At 44.6% G+C, this 18,566-nt stretch overlaps 2 protein-coding genes across 4 annotated transcripts in view; both read left to right on the top strand.

The window, feature by feature from the left end:
• Positions 1-2,879, top strand: part of LOC107594620 (protein odd-skipped-related 2) — a 5,948-nt gene extending 3,069 nt beyond the window's left edge. The window contains exons 1-4 of one of the 3 annotated variants that reach the window (XM_016284739.1): positions 252-393; positions 1,229-1,777; positions 1,885-1,984; positions 2,288-2,879. In XM_016284739.1, coding sequence (XP_016140225.1) covers positions 1,251-1,777; positions 1,885-1,984; positions 2,288-2,362 — 702 coding nt within the window. In that variant the 5' untranslated portion in view covers positions 252-393; positions 1,229-1,250 and the 3' untranslated portion in view covers positions 2,363-2,879. Of the gene's footprint in view, positions 1-251; positions 394-1,228; positions 1,778-1,884; positions 1,985-2,205 lie in introns of those variants that run through there. The other 2 variants (XM_016284737.1, XM_016284738.1) reach the window with 2 other exon arrangements.
• A 1,266-nt stretch (positions 2,880-4,145) lies between these two features.
• The window catches only part of LOC107594638 (vacuolar protein sorting-associated protein 13B), a 53,702-nt gene continuing 39,281 nt past the window's right edge, over positions 4,146-18,566 (top strand). The window contains exons 1-7 of the mRNA XM_016284757.1: positions 4,146-4,218; positions 6,611-6,775; positions 8,322-8,475; positions 13,103-13,300; positions 14,840-15,021; positions 15,100-15,262; positions 15,557-15,810. Coding sequence (XP_016140243.1) covers positions 6,629-6,775; positions 8,322-8,475; positions 13,103-13,300; positions 14,840-15,021; positions 15,100-15,262; positions 15,557-15,810 — 1,098 coding nt within the window. The 5' untranslated portion in view covers positions 4,146-4,218; positions 6,611-6,628. The remainder of the gene's footprint in view (positions 4,219-6,610; positions 6,776-8,321; positions 8,476-13,102; positions 13,301-14,839; positions 15,022-15,099; positions 15,263-15,556; positions 15,811-18,566) is intronic.

Genomic DNA, 18,566 nt, shown 5'->3' with positions numbered 1-18,566 from the left:
GTCAATTCCGACGTTGCTATGACAATCTAGCGGTTCTGAATCAGCGACTGTAAGTATGTTTTGTTAATAGTTTAAGTATTTGCTATTGACTGTTCAAATGCGAAGTTTTGCGCAGTGCAGAGTAACGCGTCGTTCGTGTGTGTGTGTGTGTGTGTGTGTGTGTGTGTGTGTGTGTGTGTGAGGGGCGGGTCCGTGAAGCTCCGCCGCTCGAACAAGAGGAAGAACTGCGGGCTCCGGAGGTCCAGAGCAGGTCCAGCGCAGATCCGGACTCTCACACACACACACTGTTGAGGCTGACACGCTTTAGCATGTTTAAACTGTAGTTATGAACTTGAGCTGAAGTTTCTCGCTCTGTGCGGATTTACAGTCGAACTGCGACCTTTGGCATCGTGGGTGAGAAAACTACTTTATTCTGTTTGATAGAAATGCAGGAACTCATGAATGACGAACGCCTGCAGTGAATGTAAATTAAATATTGATCCTAAAGTTACGCGATTTTATGATGGTGTTATAGTCCAAGAAATAGAATTGTTTTTCTTTTTCCCCGTCGTAAAGTTGGCGATTGGTAGCTCTAATCACATCTGGATCAGTGTGCAAAACACGGATATTAATAGAAACACATTTTGTCTTATAGAGGTCAGCGAAATATTCTTGAGCAGTGAATGATTGGTGATTTATATGAGATTTTCTTCATAATAATATTGAAATATTTAGCGTGAAGATCTGAAGATCTCTAACACTAAACTTGATCTCGTTGTCTTTCAGAGATTTAAGTCTAGTTTAATATTAGGCCTGTTAGAGTCGCTCGAACGAGATCAGTATCCAGTTAAACGTTCGGCTCTAGATCTCAGTTCGGCTCTAGATCTCAGTTCGGCTCGCTCGGGGTTTCTGTGATTTCTGATGAGGATTATGAAGAGATTTTTTTTTCTATAGAAATATAGTTACTGGCGGTTTTAAAAGCGTTTTCATGTTTAAATAGCGACGGCACGGGACAAAAACTGAAGAATTATATTTAATAAAAAAACAAAAAATCTGGGGATAATAAAATTATGACATATGCTTTCCATGCGAGACAATTAGAAAACGAATAATAATGAATACTGCGAAATATAGCCAATGTTTTCCATGTATCATAATTTGAGAAAAGAAACAACTTTTTTTTAAAAAGTGGGGAAACAAGACGGTGTTTCATGGAGTTTAACGGCGTGGTTTGCGTGTGTTTTCTCAGGATCCTCGAGTTCGGTTCCGAGATGGGCAGTAAAGCTTTACCGGCCCCGATCCCGCTGCACCCGGCCCTGCAGCTCAACTACGCGTTCCTGCAGACGCTCAACGCGTTCCCCGCCGCCGCGGATCATCTGTACGGCCTGAGCTCGCTCCAAACCCTGCAGATGAACCACTGGACTCTGGGCTACCCGCCCGTTCAGCGCCTCGTGGACCCGCGCTTTGCGTTCGCCGCGCACCTCTTCCACCCCAAACCCGCTGCCGCGCTGCACAAGGACAGACCCAGGTTCGACTTCGCGAACCTCGCCGCGGCGGCCACGCAGCAGGATCCGCCCAAACCGGGCGAGCTGGCCAAACTCTCCCCGGAGCGCAAGCCCGCGCGCGGCAGACTCCCGTCCAAAAGCAAAAAGGAATTTATCTGTAAGTTTTGCGGGAGACACTTCACCAAATCCTACAACCTGCTGATCCACGAGCGCACACACACCGACGAGCGGCCCTACACCTGCGACATCTGCCACAAAGCGTTCCGGAGACAAGACCACCTGCGAGACCACAGGTGAGTGTGTGTGTGTGAGAGAGTGTGTGTGTGAGAGAGAGAGTGTGTGTGTGTGTGTGTGTGTGTGTGTGTGTGTGCAGCTTGACTCACTCTCGCTTGTTCTGCAGATATATTCACTCCAAGGAGAAACCGTTCAAGTGTCAGGAGTGTGGGAAGGGGTTTTGTCAGTCACGAACTTTGGCGGTTCATAAAACGTTGCACTTGCAGGTAAATTGTCCTCATTTGTATCTTCTGTATGTGGATGACATTCTGCACAAACAGAGTTTTGTTCGTTGAGCTCTTAATTAAAATGTCATGTTTGGGGCTGTCGATTATAGCATGCATGGGCCTATATAAACATCTCTGGGCCTCAAATGTTGACATTGAAGCGTTTATTTTTGATGGAAAACTGAAGGGAATAATCCTTTGCTTGCTTCAAATCTGAACAGGAATCTCCTCACAAATGCCCCACATGCGGAAGAACCTTTAATCAAAGAAGTAACCTGAAAACTCACCTTCTCACCCATACAGACCTCAAGCCTTTCTCCTGCGGCTGCTGCGGGAAGCTGTTTCGGCGCAACTGCGACCTGCGACGCCACAGTCTGACACATAGCCCACAGCAGGACTACTAGCTAGTGCACTAACCAGTGACTCCCACAGCAGGACTGCTAACTAGTGCACTAACCAGTGACTCCCACAGCAGGACTGCTAACTAGTGCACTAACCAGTGACTCCCACAGCAGGACTGCTAACTAGTGCACTAACCAGTGACTCCCACAGCAGGACTGCTAACTAGTGCACTAACCAGTGACTCCCACACGCTCACTCTGCTCTCAGCCTCTGCTCACGGACGCCACGGACTCGCTGGCACCTCAACAGACTCTGTGTGAACTCCTGTAAAGCTTTTATTGTTATTTTTATTTTCACCTGCATCTGAACTCCAGTGTTTCGGTCTGTGTTCACCTCTGGGAGGATTCAGTGTGTGAATAAAGCGGCTGATCTACTCACATGAGCGCAGGATTAATAAAAGATCTTCGAGTCAAAGACAATCAAATGTGAGTGAGAAGAGACGGACACAATTCTGCTTTAATAAAAGAGTTTTCTTTTTTTAAATGGTGATTAGACCTTTGTATAAAAAAAAACCTCTACTTTTCCACTTTTTACATTTTGTAATAATAATGTTTTATTTTAATATGGAATTAAATGTCCCGACATGGTTATCTAATTTGAGATATTATTAAAAAAGCTGTGAGCAGTAACCTGCAGAAGTGTTGAGCTGCTGAGCTGAAATACGGTGATTGTGGAAGAAGTGAGACATTTTCAGTTTAAGCTTTTTATTTTTTAAGAATGAATGACAATTATAATATTTAGCTGTGTGGACTTTCTTTGTTTCTTACACCATTAAAAGCGTAGCTCGATGTAATTCATATTTCTCTGCATGTGAACTGATCTCCTGCAGAGCCGCTCATTAATCCAGAAAACGCGTTTATTTATCGCATCTCTAATTTGAGGTGTATGTGTAACATATTTATGCGTTCGTCTTAAAAACACGCAATGTGAATAAATATATCGTGCATATAAATAGTATAATATAAACACATTATAATCGTTATTTTAAAGCATGAATAATGTGAAAAGCAAAGCTGCAGAAACACAGAGAAGGAAGATCGAGAAAAGCTCATCCAGAAGTCTGTTGATCGAAAATATAAAAACTCCGCAAAGACGGGTGAATTATGAGCCACAGCAGATTCATTTGTAGAGTTCTGATCATTTCGTATAAACCTATATGCATTTTGGATCAGGAAGCTGCAATGATTCCCATCAAAGGCCTGCGATCAAATCCTCCAGAAAGAAGAGATAACTCATAACCCAGTGCGATTCAGAGGAAAACACTGCGCTTCTTGCGGATTTATTGATTATGACTCTATCAGTGTTCGATGAAATCAACTCACAGTATTTGTAACTCATTAGTATGTTTAATAATGGAGATTTAGAGTTGATCGCTCATTAAAGAGTCGAGCAGAGCCTCAAACTAACGCGTTCACACTGCACTGTCAGTGTCTAAATCAGAATCATTAGTGTGTGGTGGTGCATATTTATTCATGCAGAAATCAGAATTATTAGTGTGCGGTGGTGTATATTTATTCATGCTTCTGCATGAATAAATATACACCACCGCACACTAATAATTCTGATTTAGACACTGACAGTGCAGGGAATGACAAAACGCAAAGTCTGAAGACGCGTCGCTTAAAAGCTGAACTTCATCTAACTTGTTATAACGCCGCGTGCGTCGCTCGCTTACGCAATGCTGCCATGACGCTCGCGCACACGTCTGCTTCGCGTCAGCCCTGTGCCGGAAGTGACGTGTCGACGCAGGCGGTGACGCTGTGGCGTTGTGTATGCGGAAGTGATGGACGCGGCTTGTGTTTCTGCAGGAGTCTGAGGCGTCGGATGAAGCTGTAAGTGTGTGTGTGTGTGTGTGTGTGTGTGTTGATCATGAAGGCTTTAGAAACAGCGATCTAACCCGAGCTTGCTAAGAGTGTCAGTGAGGAATGTAAACACGGGGTCAAATGGTGCAGAAATGACCCGCTTACTCAGTCAAATTAAGGCCCACGCTTTAATAACTTTAGAAATAAAGCCTCTAATAGCTTGTAATACATTTTGGGCTTTTGGCACAATTCGTGTTTTTAATTTCTGTCAGAAATCTGTCGTTTTTAGGAGAATTCTCGCTTTAACTTCTCGAGCACAGACACAGGGATATCAGAGTAGACATTCTCATCAAGAAGAGACGTTTAAAGGAATACATAAAATAGCTGAAGAGCTGAAATGTATGAAAAGGTAACGACTGTAGTGGTGTAAAGCACTGTCCTGCTCCTGATGGAGGACTGAGCTTCACAACTCTCTCACGTGATGAAGGAAGAGAGTTATTGAAAGCACATCAGAAAAACAGGTTCCCAAGTTCATGAATTACTTCACAGTACGCACACATTCACACTTAATCTGCTGAATAATACTCTGGCCATGTGACAACCAAGAATTACATTACATTGCATGAATTACGTAAATGGTATTTGACAAAAGTTGATTAGTTTTGCTGGATATTACAGTCGGCTGTTTAAGATTCTTTTGTAAAACAGTTGTGACTGAAATATTAAATCTTACGTCGTGAGTGCTCTGCTCAATCTGACCTGTGCTGCAGCCTGGAGTTAAACCACATCACGCTGGTGCGTCTGGCCAGAGGAGAACCGGCCCTGACTGAGTCTGGTTTCTCACAAACTGTTTTCTCCGTTCTGTCAGCGATGGAGTCTTGGTTTCTTTGTCTTGCTTACGCCGAGTTCACACTGCGTGACTTCACAATAGCAAGAATCGCGACAGCTCTGTCTGCTGCAGGGTTGCCAGGTGTTCGCTACAAAACCTGCTCAATTGCTACTCAAAACTAGCCTGAAAATAGCCCAATTGCTTTCGAGGGGTCCCCAGTAAAGATCGCGTTCGGGTTTTTGTGGCGGGGTTCTCCAGGTACAGTTCACATTCCAGGGCCTAAATATCACGGATCGCGGATTTGGCAACACTCACGTTTCATATAACTGCTCCCCGAACTTCCCGCTGCGCTGTATCGTGCTCTCTCATTGGCTGTAGGTCATCGCCGATGTGTTTTTCAGTCAGAACTCATTGCACACAGCATGATTGTGAATCGCCGACAGCTCCAGATATTTAGCATGCCAAACATTTCACAGGCGTCGGCGACTCCCTCAGATCGCGTCTTTGATCATTCACACTGCGTGATTGTCACTCGCGTGATCGAGCACCGATTTGCCTCCGATGTCCGGCATTTGTCGGCGATTTTGCAAAACCTGTCGACGAGTGAAAAATCGGGCTAAAACCGTGCAGTGTGAACTCGGCATTAAGTCAGTTCATTCCAAGTTCAGCTCTCTTCAATAATGTCTGTGCAATCAGTCAAGCGTCCCCAGCTAATGCCGAGTTCACACAGCACGATTGTAGCCCGATTTTTCACCAAGATACAGCGCAGCGGGAAGTTCGGGGAGCAGTTATATGAAACGTGAGTGTTGCCAAATCCGCGATCCGAGATATTTAGGCCCTGGAATGTGAACTGTACCTGGAGAACCCCGCCACAAAATGTGTATTTTACCCCGGAACGCGATCTTTACTGGGGACCCCTCGAAAGCAATTGGGCTATTTTCAGGCTAGTTTTGAGTAGTAATTGAGCAGGTTTTGTAGCGAACACCTGGCAACCCTGCAGCAGACAGAGCTGTCGGCGATTCTTGCTATTGTGAAGTCACGCAGTGTGTAACCCTGTCGCCGAGCCATCGTGCAGTGTGAACACAGACAGTCACGCAGCGGGAAAACAACAGCGATGCCACCAGTTTGAAAATCATGCAGTGTGAACTCAGCATAAGCTGGAAACTGACTCTCTTATCGTCCTCTTGCATCATTGACAAACTATTTTCCTGTTTGACTCTGTAAAGCTGCTTTGACACAATCAGCATTGTATAAAGCTCTATAGAAATAAAGGTAAAATGATATATTTTAGACTTTTATTATGTACACCCCGGTGACCTCAGTTAGGGTTACAGCACCTGCTGCTCAGATCTGTTCAGGTAAATGTTGTGTGTGTTCAACGACCGATGGATGAGCGGCATTCATGTGTTCTGTGGAAAATTGTGTCAGTGAGGTTTAAATCAGATGACAGCTGATCAGAGCTTTTAGTGATGGTCTATTAGAAATCGAGATTAATTTCTACAGGTGTCTAACTGTGTGTGTGTGTGTGTGTGCGTGCGTGTGTGTGTGTGTATTTGTGTGTGTGTGTGTGTGTGCGTGCGTGTGCGCCCGCAGGCATGACAGAAGGTCAGGATGCTGGAGTCCTATGTTTCTCCTCTCTTGATGAGTTATGTGAACCGCTACATAAAGAACCTGAAGCCGTCGGACCTGCAGCTGTCACTATGGGGCGGCGACGTGGTTCTGAGCAAACTGGACCTGAGACTGGACGTGCTGGAGCAGGTGAGAGAGTCACAGCATCAACACACGGTTTGACAGCACAGCACAGCTTTCCTTCACTCATGGCCTTCTGTGGGCCTTTTCTGAAGGAGCTTTACTGCGTTTTAAAATATGGCGGCACTTCTGGTTTCGGGATCTGCCACCCAGAAGGACTGAAACAAATCATGAAGGGTCTGGACATTTTCCATCACGCTCTATTTTTATTCCTCTGGAAAATAATGTCCTGCCAGAATATCTGAGACATCTGTAATATCTCCTGAGATTTCATTCATGGTTTGCTGAGAGTAGTTTGTTCATATAAGTTTCCTTTCAGTGTTCGATGGTTGAAGGTGAGGAGAGTAATGTCACATCTCTGTATTTAGTTTTTGAAAATGTCTATCATTGCATTCATTCGCTGGCAGCTGCTGATTGTTTACGGTCTGACGGATGTTACTCCCATAATTTACACAAAGCACAAATGTAGGAAATCGGTGGATACATAGAACAGCCTAAGCCTTGGTTACTGTGGATATTTCAAACAAGCATGAGGAATGATTTTTATCTGTCAGATTTACTGAATGAAATGATTAAATGATGCATTTGCATGATTAAATCTGTGAGAATCAGAATCGAGTCAAATGCAACGAAGAAAGTCTCGTTTGACAGCCATTACAGCTGATGGCATTAGTGTGAGGAGCAGTTATGTTCAGGTACCTTTCAGTGGTGCGTTCACTGCTGTACACTGCAGTCGTCGGGATCAGTGACGTGGAGCAGATGAATATGTTCGTGTTCATTCGGGAATGAGGGCGACACAGAGAGTAATACAGCGCAGGTATTTGAAAAGGGAAAATTCAGTGTCGCTAGCAGAAGAGACCCGGCAACCATGTTTAACCTTATTTTGAGATCATTTCTGTAAAATTGCTGTGCAAACACGCAGATCATAGACTTACATTTAAACAAGCAAAAGCTTGGAAACTAAGCAAAGGTAGGACTGGTCAGTAGCAAAGGGTCAGTTGATTCTGAAATCATTCTGCATCAGTTTGCAAAAACAAAATCAAAATGAATATTGATAAAACACAGCCAACATTAAAAAAGAAAAAAAAAAACTTGAAATGATATTTTCAGCTGAGTTCCTTAGAGGTGTCAGTATTGAGTGTTTTCATGTTGTTTCTTCAAAGCTGTCAGTGTTTCTGAAGGGTTGAAGTGGATGTTTGTGGATGTTTCCCAGCTCTCGCATACGTGCAGCAAACCATTTGCTTTGCGTTCTTATTTGGGCAACTCTGAGCTTTTGAGCAGTTGTAATATCTGGAACGGATCAGTGTGTGATGTTGTGAGAATGTTTGGCTCCGCACACGCTCTCAGAGTTTGATGCAGAGTATTATTAGAAGCAGCTTGCGTCGTCCCGAGCGGGAGTTAAACTTTCTCTAGTGATCTTCAATTAAAGCCACTCTGGGATCCTGTCAGGACGCCTCGGGAAGCGTTTGAAGCCTTTGTGAATGGGTTCTGTTTGATTGTGAGTGTTGAATTGCTGAACTCTGGTTTGACGGATGGGCTGCGTGTGTGTTTGCAGGAGCTCAAGCTGCCCTTCACCTTCCTGAGCGGACACATCCACGAGCTGCGCATCCACGTGCCCTGGACCAAACTGAGCTCGGAGCCCGTGGTCATCACCATCAACACCATGGAGTGCATCCTCAAGCTCCGAGACGGAGCCACGGTCAGTGTCTGAATGAGATCTAGAGTCTGGGACACGAGCGGCTGAAGCTCAGAGCGAGCGTGGGTTTGTGTGGACTGAAGCACAGCCGATGCTCATGTATGAAAGCTCTGATCTATGATGTCTGTGTGAGTGTGAGCAGAAAATCGCTCAATCCACAGTTTGGACATACTAATAAGAAACATGTTTCATGTTAATCTAATAGACTTTAGTCAAGGAAATGCCATATTTAATTTAAAGCACAGTATGGCGTCCTCTCTGACGGAGGTCTATAGCACTGCTGGTGGAGCAGACGAGTGTGCAGCGCTGTAAATGCATCTTTAAAACTACAGCGGTTAGAAAGTATAATCACATGAGGCTAGTGTGACAGAATCACTCACCAGTCCTGACTGAAGTGATATTCTGCTGCTCACTGAGTAAACCTCGTGGCCTTCACGTGATGTTTGCACAGCAAGGCATGTGAAGTGGCGATCCGTGAGGTTGTTTGCATGCAGCATCTGCAGCGAGTAACACAGCCAGCAGTTCCTTCATCCAGAACAGTTGTAGCACCACTAAAAGATGATTGAGACACTCGAATACTGAAGAGTTCACGTCAATGATTCAACAACAGTATAGAAATATCCCATGTTTCGCATGATTGTGCAGCGCTTTACTGGATAAAATCATGGAGATTGCTGTCTGTGCTAATCGTCACAGACACGTCGTTGGAAAAGACGAGCAGTGTTCGCTGGCGTCGGAGGGGCATGAATGGCCTGGTGTTTTCCTGCGCTGAAGCAGCGCCCGCTCGTTGTGAGGAGGTCCTGAGGCCAGATGGCCAGTCAGAAACACGTTTAGCAGGGAAGTCAATTAGAGCTGATTATAGCAGCTTCTGCAGAATAGATCTGGAACATATGCGTGTTTCACTGCGCTAATATCACCCAGCGCTGCAGCTACTGCCGTCTGCGTGTTTCTGCCATGTGGAAACGAGTCGGGACGGGTTCTGTTAAATTCCCAAACAGGTATTCGTTGCAGATGTGTTTCACAGAGCCGTCCCGTTCAGAAAGAACTTTTGGAAAATTGCAAATGACGTTCAGACAAATTATGCGCTGGTAAAGCTCGGCCCGGAGAGACCCCAAACCAGACGCAGAGCCCGAGAAACCCTGACCATTTCAGTTTAAACGTGACATATACTTCATGACACATGTTTGCATTTGCTTGCAAATACACAAATAAAAACGAGCAAAGTGAAATTGTGCAAAACAACATACAAAAAAAAATTTACGGAAAAAACAACAATGTAATTGACAGAAAGAAACAGTCTGATGTCAAAGAATCAAAGTTACAGGTGCAGGTGAGAGAGAGTGTTGAGTGTGTGTGTTGTATTGTGTCTCAGGTGTTGTGTGTGTGTGAGTGGGAGTGTATGTGTGTGTTGTCTCACAGGTGATGTGTGTATGCACGTGTCTCAGTCAGTGACAGCTGATCTGATGTCACATCTGTCATGTGGAGAGACAGTCAGAGCGTTTTGTGTGTGTGTGTGGGTGTGTGTGTGTTGTGTCTCAGGTTGTGTGTGTGTGTTGTGTCTCAGGTTGTGTGTGTGTGTTGTGTCTCTGGTGCTGTGTGTGTGTGTTGTGTCTCAGGTGATGTGTGCGTTTTGTGTGTGTGTGTGTGTTGTGTCTCAGGTTGTGTGTGTGTGTGTCGTGTCTCAGGTTATATGTGTGTGTGTGTGTGTGTGTGTGTGTGTGTGTCGTGTCTCAGGTTGTGTGTGTGTGTTGTGTCTCTGGTGTTGTGTGAGTGTATGTGTATGTGTGTGTTGTCTCACAGGTGTGTGTGTGTGTGTTGTGTCTCAGGTGGTGTGTGTGTGTGTTGTGTCTCAGGTGGTGTGTGTGTGTGTTGTGTGTGTGTGTGTGTGTGTGTGTGTGTGTTGTGTCTCAGGTTGTGTGTGTGTGTGTGTGTGTTGTGTCTCAGATTGTGTGTGTGTTGTCTCAGATTGTGTGTGTGTTGTGTCTCAGGTTGTTTGTGTTGAGAACAGAAGGAGGTTTGCAGTGTCCGCTGTGAGTTTCTGTGGTGATTAATGATCTAATGAATGTAGTTTGTTTTTACAGTTCCTCTGAGCAGCGGAGTATGATCCTGTAGAAACATCTGCAGGCGTTTCGTGCGCAGGATCTGCTCTGGATCTACAGCAGCACGTCTGCAGTAATGCTGAACGCGCAGCACTCAGGGAGATGTGCAGACGTGCTGCGCTTGTGCAAGTGTTTGCAGATGTGGAGGTGTGCGAATAATCTCCAGTAGATTCTCAGAACTGGTCTCTGTAGATGAAGTGTGAGCGCTCAGTGTTAATCTCTCTGTGTGATTTGTTTATTATATCTGCTGGTGTGTGTGTTGTTGTGTCAGACGTCTTCATTAACACAGCTGGAGCTGATGGAGGCGTGTGGTGTGGCTGCTGAAGGGCTTGTTGATGTTACGGAGGTTGACTGAGTGTGTTTAACTCTGGGCCAGTGCCGGTCCCTCCCTGAGGAGCGGCTCTTATCTGGAAAGCCTCTTAAAGACCCCCATCAGAGCTCAGCACACTGTTTGTTTTCATTGAAGCTCACACACACACACACACACACACATACACTCACACTGACTCACGCATTCACAGACACACACACACACACACACACACACACTCCTCTTTCAGGATGTAATTAACTTTACATGCATTTTTTGGTTGTGATTTCACACATTTATTCATTTAGTGAGTTCTAAAATTCTACATTCTAATTGGAATTCTAAAAATTTGCTAGAAAACTGCAAGATTTTGAGCGGTTGCTGCATGAAAGTGTCAGTGCCATTCAAAATGACAGAATCAGACCCTGTTTTAACGCTTTTAACTCCTTACAGTATGTTCCCACTCTGTGAGGGAAAACGGACGCAAATCTTCCTCCACATCCGCTGACATGTTTTCAGGGATCAGCTCATATGAGAGAATTTAATGTCATAATAGATATGAAAACGATCTGGTAATTGACGTACCTAGACTGGGGTTAGTTGTGCTAACTGCGGGTGCAGTGTAACGAAACACGATCAGAATAAAACATTGAGTGACTGGCAAAGTGTCTCTGCTGATTACGACACCTTTTTATTCAGATTCATATTTAGATGATTTAAACTCAAGCTGTCAGTGTTTTTGTTTGTTGCATTGATTTTGTGAAGCTCTGAGGAGGTTGGTTGTTTCTGTGATTGTCTCCTGCGCATCCAAACATGGTTATGTCTCGTTGCTAACCGCAGCTGATGCGCTCCGCGGGCAGGAAGAGGCCGGTGGAGTCTGAGAGCCGCTCTTGGCTCGAGTAGCACATAAAGCAGTTGGTTTTTCCAGCTATTTAATGACTGAAGTTTTTCGTCCCCACGGGCCGCAGCACAGGTGCAGCTGAAGCAATAGTTTACAGAGAGATGAAGGCGGACGGAGGGAAAGTCGGCTGCTCCGCTGGATAAATTGGATCCAGGGAGCACTAACTTTATGACTGTGAATGCAGGTGCAACACACACACACACACACACACACAGACCCGGCGCTGACCCGCGTGTTCGACACACACCCACGACTGACTCATGCAAACCAGCATACAAAACATCACGGCGGTAAGCGTCGACCGCACACACAGACGCTCACATGAGTGATGCCCATGGGAAATGAAGCACAACTGCGGACGATGCAGCGGCTGGGACCCTTTGGCGCTCGCTGCTGCTGTAAAACTCTTATTTGTTCTTCACCTGATCGTGAGGCTTTGAGTTTGTCGGATTATGGTCCGCAGTGCTCCAGAGCTCATTAATAAAACACAGCGGCACTCGCACAGGAAGACAAACATTTGAGTTGGACAACAAGGAAAAAGCATTAAAGTTTTATAAGTTGAAGTGGGACTGTGAGCGTTCAACAGGGCTGAATAATGCCATTGGACCTGCGGTTATGACCATTTATTGCTGTATATTTTAATATTTTATTGCTGAAACTCTGGTTTGTAATGTTTTCAGTACTTTGGTGCTTTGTTGAGTAATGACCTTAGACCGTGGATGCTGTTCAACTGGAGCTTCTGGTCGTGAGCTGCTCTGTTCACACGCATGTATACTCACTCTCACTCACTCACACACACACACACACACACGCGCACACTCGCTCTCACACACTCTCACACTCTCACACACTCACTCACACTCTCACACTCACTCACACACACACACATACACACACACACACACGCGCACACTCACTCACACTCACTCTCACACTCACTCACACACACACACACTCTCACACTCACTCACACACACACACATACACACACACACACACGCGCACACTCACTCAAATTGAGCAGGACACTCACTCACACACACACACACTCTCACACTCACTCACACACACACACATACACACACACACACACACACACACACACTCTCACACTCACACTTTCTCACACACACACACACACTCTCACACTCTCACACTCACACTTTCTCACACACACACACACTCTCACACTCACTCACACACACACACACACACACACTCACTCTCACACACTCTCACACACACACACACACAAATGTCTCTTTTTTTTTTTTTTCAGCATCTTGTGCTGCATTTTTAAAAAAGTGTTTATAAAGTGTGAATGTCCAAGTGTTTGATTTGTTCCTCCTGCTGTCTGCAGGGTATGTGCAGAGCCTTATTCGGCGAGTGGTGAATAATGTCAATATCGTGGTCAATAATCTGATTCTGAAGTATGTGGAAGATGACATCGTGCTGTCGGTCAACATCACGTCTGCAGAGTGCTACACGGTGGACGATCTGTGGGACCGAGCCTTCATGGACATCATCGGTGAGTCCGGCAGGTTCACGTGTTTCAGTTTAAGCATGTGAATGAATGTTAGTTTGGGGTGTAGGAGCATTAGGGGCAGTGGAGGGTGTTTTTGATTAGGCCAGGTTTATAGGTTAGTTATACTCGGGTCAGGTATGCTGGGGCTTTTATGGATTTAGTTGATTTTGTAGTTCTGCTTTATAAATATTCCTTTGAATTACACAAATGAAATGCATGTGCCAGACAACAATAATGAATCATTATTTCAACAACTGCATAAACATTAGAGCCCGACCGATATATCGTTTTGCCGATATTATCGGCTGATATGAGCTTGTCGCCGATATATCGGTATCGGCTAATACGCTGCTGATATGATTTTATTTTTTACAGAACATATAACGCAGATAAAATGCTTGAAATGGTGTAATTACTTAGTTTGTCCAGCAGTGCGCGCTCCATTGTCTGCTACTGGCGACCTGGATGAAATGCTTTAAAGCTTAAGTCTATGAAAAACCATTAAAACTTTGAACGGCCATATCTCCGTAACGGCGTGGCGAATCCACACCAAATTTGGGGGATCCCTTCAGCTTAAGTCTACATCTAGAGGCCCGCTTTCGAATGAGACCACCCCCGCGTCGATAGCCCCCGGGGTTCTGGAGTTACGGGTGGTTAAATTCGCGGTCCGGCGCCGACCGATCTGGCGATCCCGGGGGGCTACCGACGCGCGGAGGGTGGCATTCGAGAGGCTCCTCGAGCTGAAGGGCTCCCCCGAATCTGGTGGAGATCCGCCGGCGCGTTCGTGAGACAGTAACACCAGTCAACACGTTCACTTCAGTAAGGAGAGCTCTTGTTCAGGCAGTTTCGTCTGTGTGTGAAGACAGTAGCGCAAATCCGTGAATGAATGTTCTGAAGTGAAATAAACTTCAAAGGAATAAAGTTGAATGGAATTGAATTGAATTAAAGTTGAATAAAATTCAACTTTACTGTTCAGTGCACTGATGTCAGACTCATTTTGGATAATAAAGTTTATTGTTGAATTGTTAAATGCCCTGCCTCCACTACATATCTCTGTCACGTCATTATAAGTGTTTGATCACCACATTCGAGTGATCATTGCAAAAAATGTGTTTATGTATATATATATTCTGTTTATGTGTATACTGTAGTACTCTATATATAGTACCAGTCAAATGTTTGGACACATGAATGGGAAAGGGTCCAAACTTTTGACTATACTGTACTATAATATACACAAAGAATATCAGCCGATATATCGATATCGTCCTTTTTTTACTCCCTAATATTGGTATCGGGCCCAAAAAAAACATATCAGTCGGGCTCTAATAAACATGTTCACAAAACTCCTCTGAAGAGTCCGACACACACGTTGACTTTTGACCCTTTGAAGTGCTTCTTCAGAGTCAGCTGCTGCTGCGCTGCGTCACGATCTGAAGAGCAGCTAATAAACCTGATGAACTGCTGCCGTCAGCATTCACTCACTCTCTCTCTGTCCGTGTGTGTCTCTCTCTCTCTCTCTCTCTCTCTCTCTCTCTGTAGCTCCTGAACTGGTCCTGAGGAAGGTGATAAATTTTTCCGACTGCACCGTGTGTTTGGATAAGCGCAATGCAAGCGGGAAGATCGAGTTTTATCAGGACCCGCTGCTCTACAAATGCTCCTTCAGAACTCGTCTTCATTTCACCTACGACAACATCAACGCCAAAATCCCCGCCGTCATTAAAGTAAGCGGCGCGTCTGTGGTGTGTCAGGATGAGGTTTGTGTTCTCCTTGTGCGTCACAGTGTGTGTGTGTGTGTTGAGGTTCACACGATGGTGGAGAGTCTGAAGCTCTCTCTGACGGACCAGCAGCTGCCCATGTTCATCCGGCTGATGGAGCTGGGTGTCGCGCTGTATTACGGAGAGATGGGCGTCCATCGAGACGCAGAGAAGGAGGAGAGCGGCTCGCTTCGAGAGAGCGTCTCTGGTGAGTGTCTCATTCTCTTGAATGGGTTTGTTTCTGAGGCTGTCGACTCGCTGGATCAGATGAACTTGAGCACCTGTGGTGAAGACAGTCCTTCTGTCTCTCTCTCTCTTCATTCGTTTATTGCTCTGGAGACTGTCACGTGTGTCTCGAAGCTTCTCAGGAGAGAAACGGAGCAACAGAGGCTGAGTGAGAGATTTAATTAAAGCATGTCAGAGTGTCTGTGAGAAGACGCTCGCAGTGAGATTACACTCATTCCAGTGCGCTGACAGCAGCTGATCTCATCGTGTGCCGCAGGTCTGATGGACGCGTCCGATCCGGCTCTGACGGGTCAGTACTTCCAGGGCGAGGATGAAGATGAAGGCTGGATGTCGTGGGCCTGGTCCTTCGTCCCGGCCATCGTGAGCACCGGAGAGGAGGAGGGCGAGGGCGAGTCTGGCCTCTACACGGACACACAGGAGTCTGGAGCCACCCGGCCCCTGCAGAACTCACCCAGAGACCCCATAGTGTCTGTCGGCTTCTACTGCACCAAAGCCTCCGTCACATTTAAGGTGAGCAGGATAAAAACAGGAAAATGCAGAGACAAATTCTCATACTAAATACTGATTAGTATGTATTCAGTATCAGTCGCAAGTGATTTCAGTGGTGTATCAGTGTCAGCAGCTCCACACCTTCTTCTCTGGCCAGGTCCAGATCTCGGGGAGCTCTCCACGCTGTGGATGATGAATATACTGTATTTTCTGTTTCCTATCACTGTCAGTCCAGATTAAACTCTTTGTGTTCTACTGTCAGGTCACGCCGGTATGACTGAGGATTTATGCTCAGGAGTTTGCTGGTCTGTTCTTCTCAAATCACTTCATCTGATTTTACAGTCAATCCTTTTATTCTCTTAATCGTCATCCACTGAGCATCCGTGGGAAACCTGTGAAGTTGATGCAGGACTAATTACAGGGCTTAAAGTTCTCCGGCACCGTGCCAGATCTCCGGCGTGCGCGTTTAGCTGCGGGAAAATAAGATTGTCCGCCTACCTCCTACACAAAAAAACGTGTTGATATCACGTTCGAGTTAATAGCCGCTTTTCCACTATCGGGCCGAACGGTTCTAATAACTGTCAGGTTCCAGTTGTATTTCCACGTGAGCCTGGTACGGCGCGGCACGATTACAAACCGTTCTCGGCATGGTTAGACAACCGTGCTCTTAGCGTGCGTGTGCGTGACGTCGCCACTCTGTTACGTGGCTACCAGTTTCTCCATAGCTGGCTGAGCGGAAGCGCGCTATTTAATCAAGCATCCAATTATTGTTATTTGCCCTTACTGATATTACACCCGTCGTCGCCTTCTGTTTATTTTATTTTTCGCATCAAGAGTTGTGTCCTTTTTTCAGTTATTTAACGAAGTAAATATCGGATAAAAAAGGGAGTCCCAAAAACAGAAATATCTGATCATCGTCCATATCGCGGTTTACGTTACACTTGCGTTACCAAGGCAACGACTGATGCATTTGTATTACATTCCAAAGAGCTGCGTTATGAGCAGCACAGTGGAAGATGAAACCGTATCCGTGCTGACTGGCCCGGAATGGAACGGTTGAGCAAAGAGAACCGTTCGGCTCGATGGTGGAAAAGCGGCTACCGAGTTCGCCTGCCAATGTATGAGAGGAGCACAGCTTTCACTCTCAAACAAACTAACATTACTAGCCAATCAGACATTTTTGGTCCTATAAACATGAGACGCGCATAATAGTATCCAGCTGCAGAGTCGCAGCTGATGAGCGCGGCACATTCTGAAAAAGCTGCGAGGCGCAATGGTCAAAGATTTCCTTCTAGTGCCATATCTATATAGAAAAGCTATCTTCTATATAATTAACGGAGCTTTGTAAACGGCTCAGAGTAATCACGTCATCTCCATAAGAACGATATGATTGGCAGAACAAATTTACCCGTAGTTTTGAAAAGGTCTGTTCACACATGATCTCTTAAGGGTAATGTACCAGTGAAGACTGTATGTGTGAAAGGGGCTGAACTCTTCCTCTGCATCTGCGGTGAGTTTGGGTTGCTTAATGTTCATCTGCGGAAACTGTGCGTATCTCACTTAATTTGTCACTTAAGCCATTTATACACCTATGCCAACACAGGAGAATACATCAACATATTTCTAAATATGTGATTTATTGTAGATCGCGATTTCAAAAATAAAAGTTTCTCACATTGCATGTGGCCAAATATTGCAATTAAATGGATTTAAATGTCGTTGAATCACGTGAAACATCACCAGGCCGTTGGCGCCCTCTGCAGGTGTTTGTTATAATATAGGCATATTACATTATGTATTTAACGGTGTTGTTCAATAAAACCATGTACTTGGTTTTCATACTTTATATATCATTACTTTATATATAAATATAGTCATATTAAAGCCTTTTTTTCACTTAGTTCTATTCGTCAAAATAATCAGTAGATTACTTGATTAGCAAAATAATTGTTAGTTAAGCCCTAGATTTGTTAAAACATTTCAAAATATAACTGCATTGTTCTACTTTTTGTAATTAAAAGACATATATTTTGTCATTCAAATATTTCTTTTTTTATAGTATTAAAGTATTAAAGCATTGTCTCGTTCTAGTGAAGCAAGTATCTGTATTTTGTCTCGTCTCGTGAGCTCAGTGTGTTGTCACAGCCCTAGTGTCTACGAGCGTGAGAAAGCTCATAAAGTGTATGATATAGCCTAGCTTTCATTCTTCAGGTCAATCATATACTCGTGGAAAATAAATCAGTTTGAATGAGGAAAGCGATAACTTTGCCACAGTATCCTTTCAGATGTTAAAGTTGCCAGTCATTGCATTCTTTGCGTGTGCTGCACTTTATTTGTACCATTTGTTTTATTAGTTTATATATTAGAATTCGAAAGACAATAACAATATTTTTTTAAGTAGTGCTTGGAAAGTCCTTGAAAGTCCTGGAATTGTATTTTGCAGTGTCTGTACGAACCCTGTTTAAGTTACCAGTTCTTGGACCATTTTAATGTTTCTGTTGTTGTTAATTGAACTGAACTGTAGTTTTCTGTAGTAAACTGTCTTTGTATATTTCCTATTTTATATTAATTTCATAGTATTTAATTTACTATTATTTCTTGATTGTAGGTCAACTTGATATCAGAAGCATCTAAATGTTACATGTGTTTGCATTATAGTGAGTAACCTTTCCTGGTATTGCTGTTTCAGATATCCACCATAATCTGTAGTCTGAACCTGTCAAGGGCTACAGCAAGGGCAGATATGTTACTAGTTAGTTTCAAGGAAAATCATTTTC

The sequence above is a fragment of the Sinocyclocheilus grahami genome, unplaced genomic scaffold (genome assembly GCF_001515645.1).
Source record: "Sinocyclocheilus grahami isolate Dianchi unplaced genomic scaffold, SAMN03320097.WGS_v1.1 scaffold187.1, whole genome shotgun sequence".
Classification (NCBI taxonomy): Eukaryota; Metazoa; Chordata; class Actinopteri; order Cypriniformes; family Cyprinidae; genus Sinocyclocheilus; species Sinocyclocheilus grahami.
This window is presented reverse-complemented; position numbering and strand designations above follow the sequence as displayed.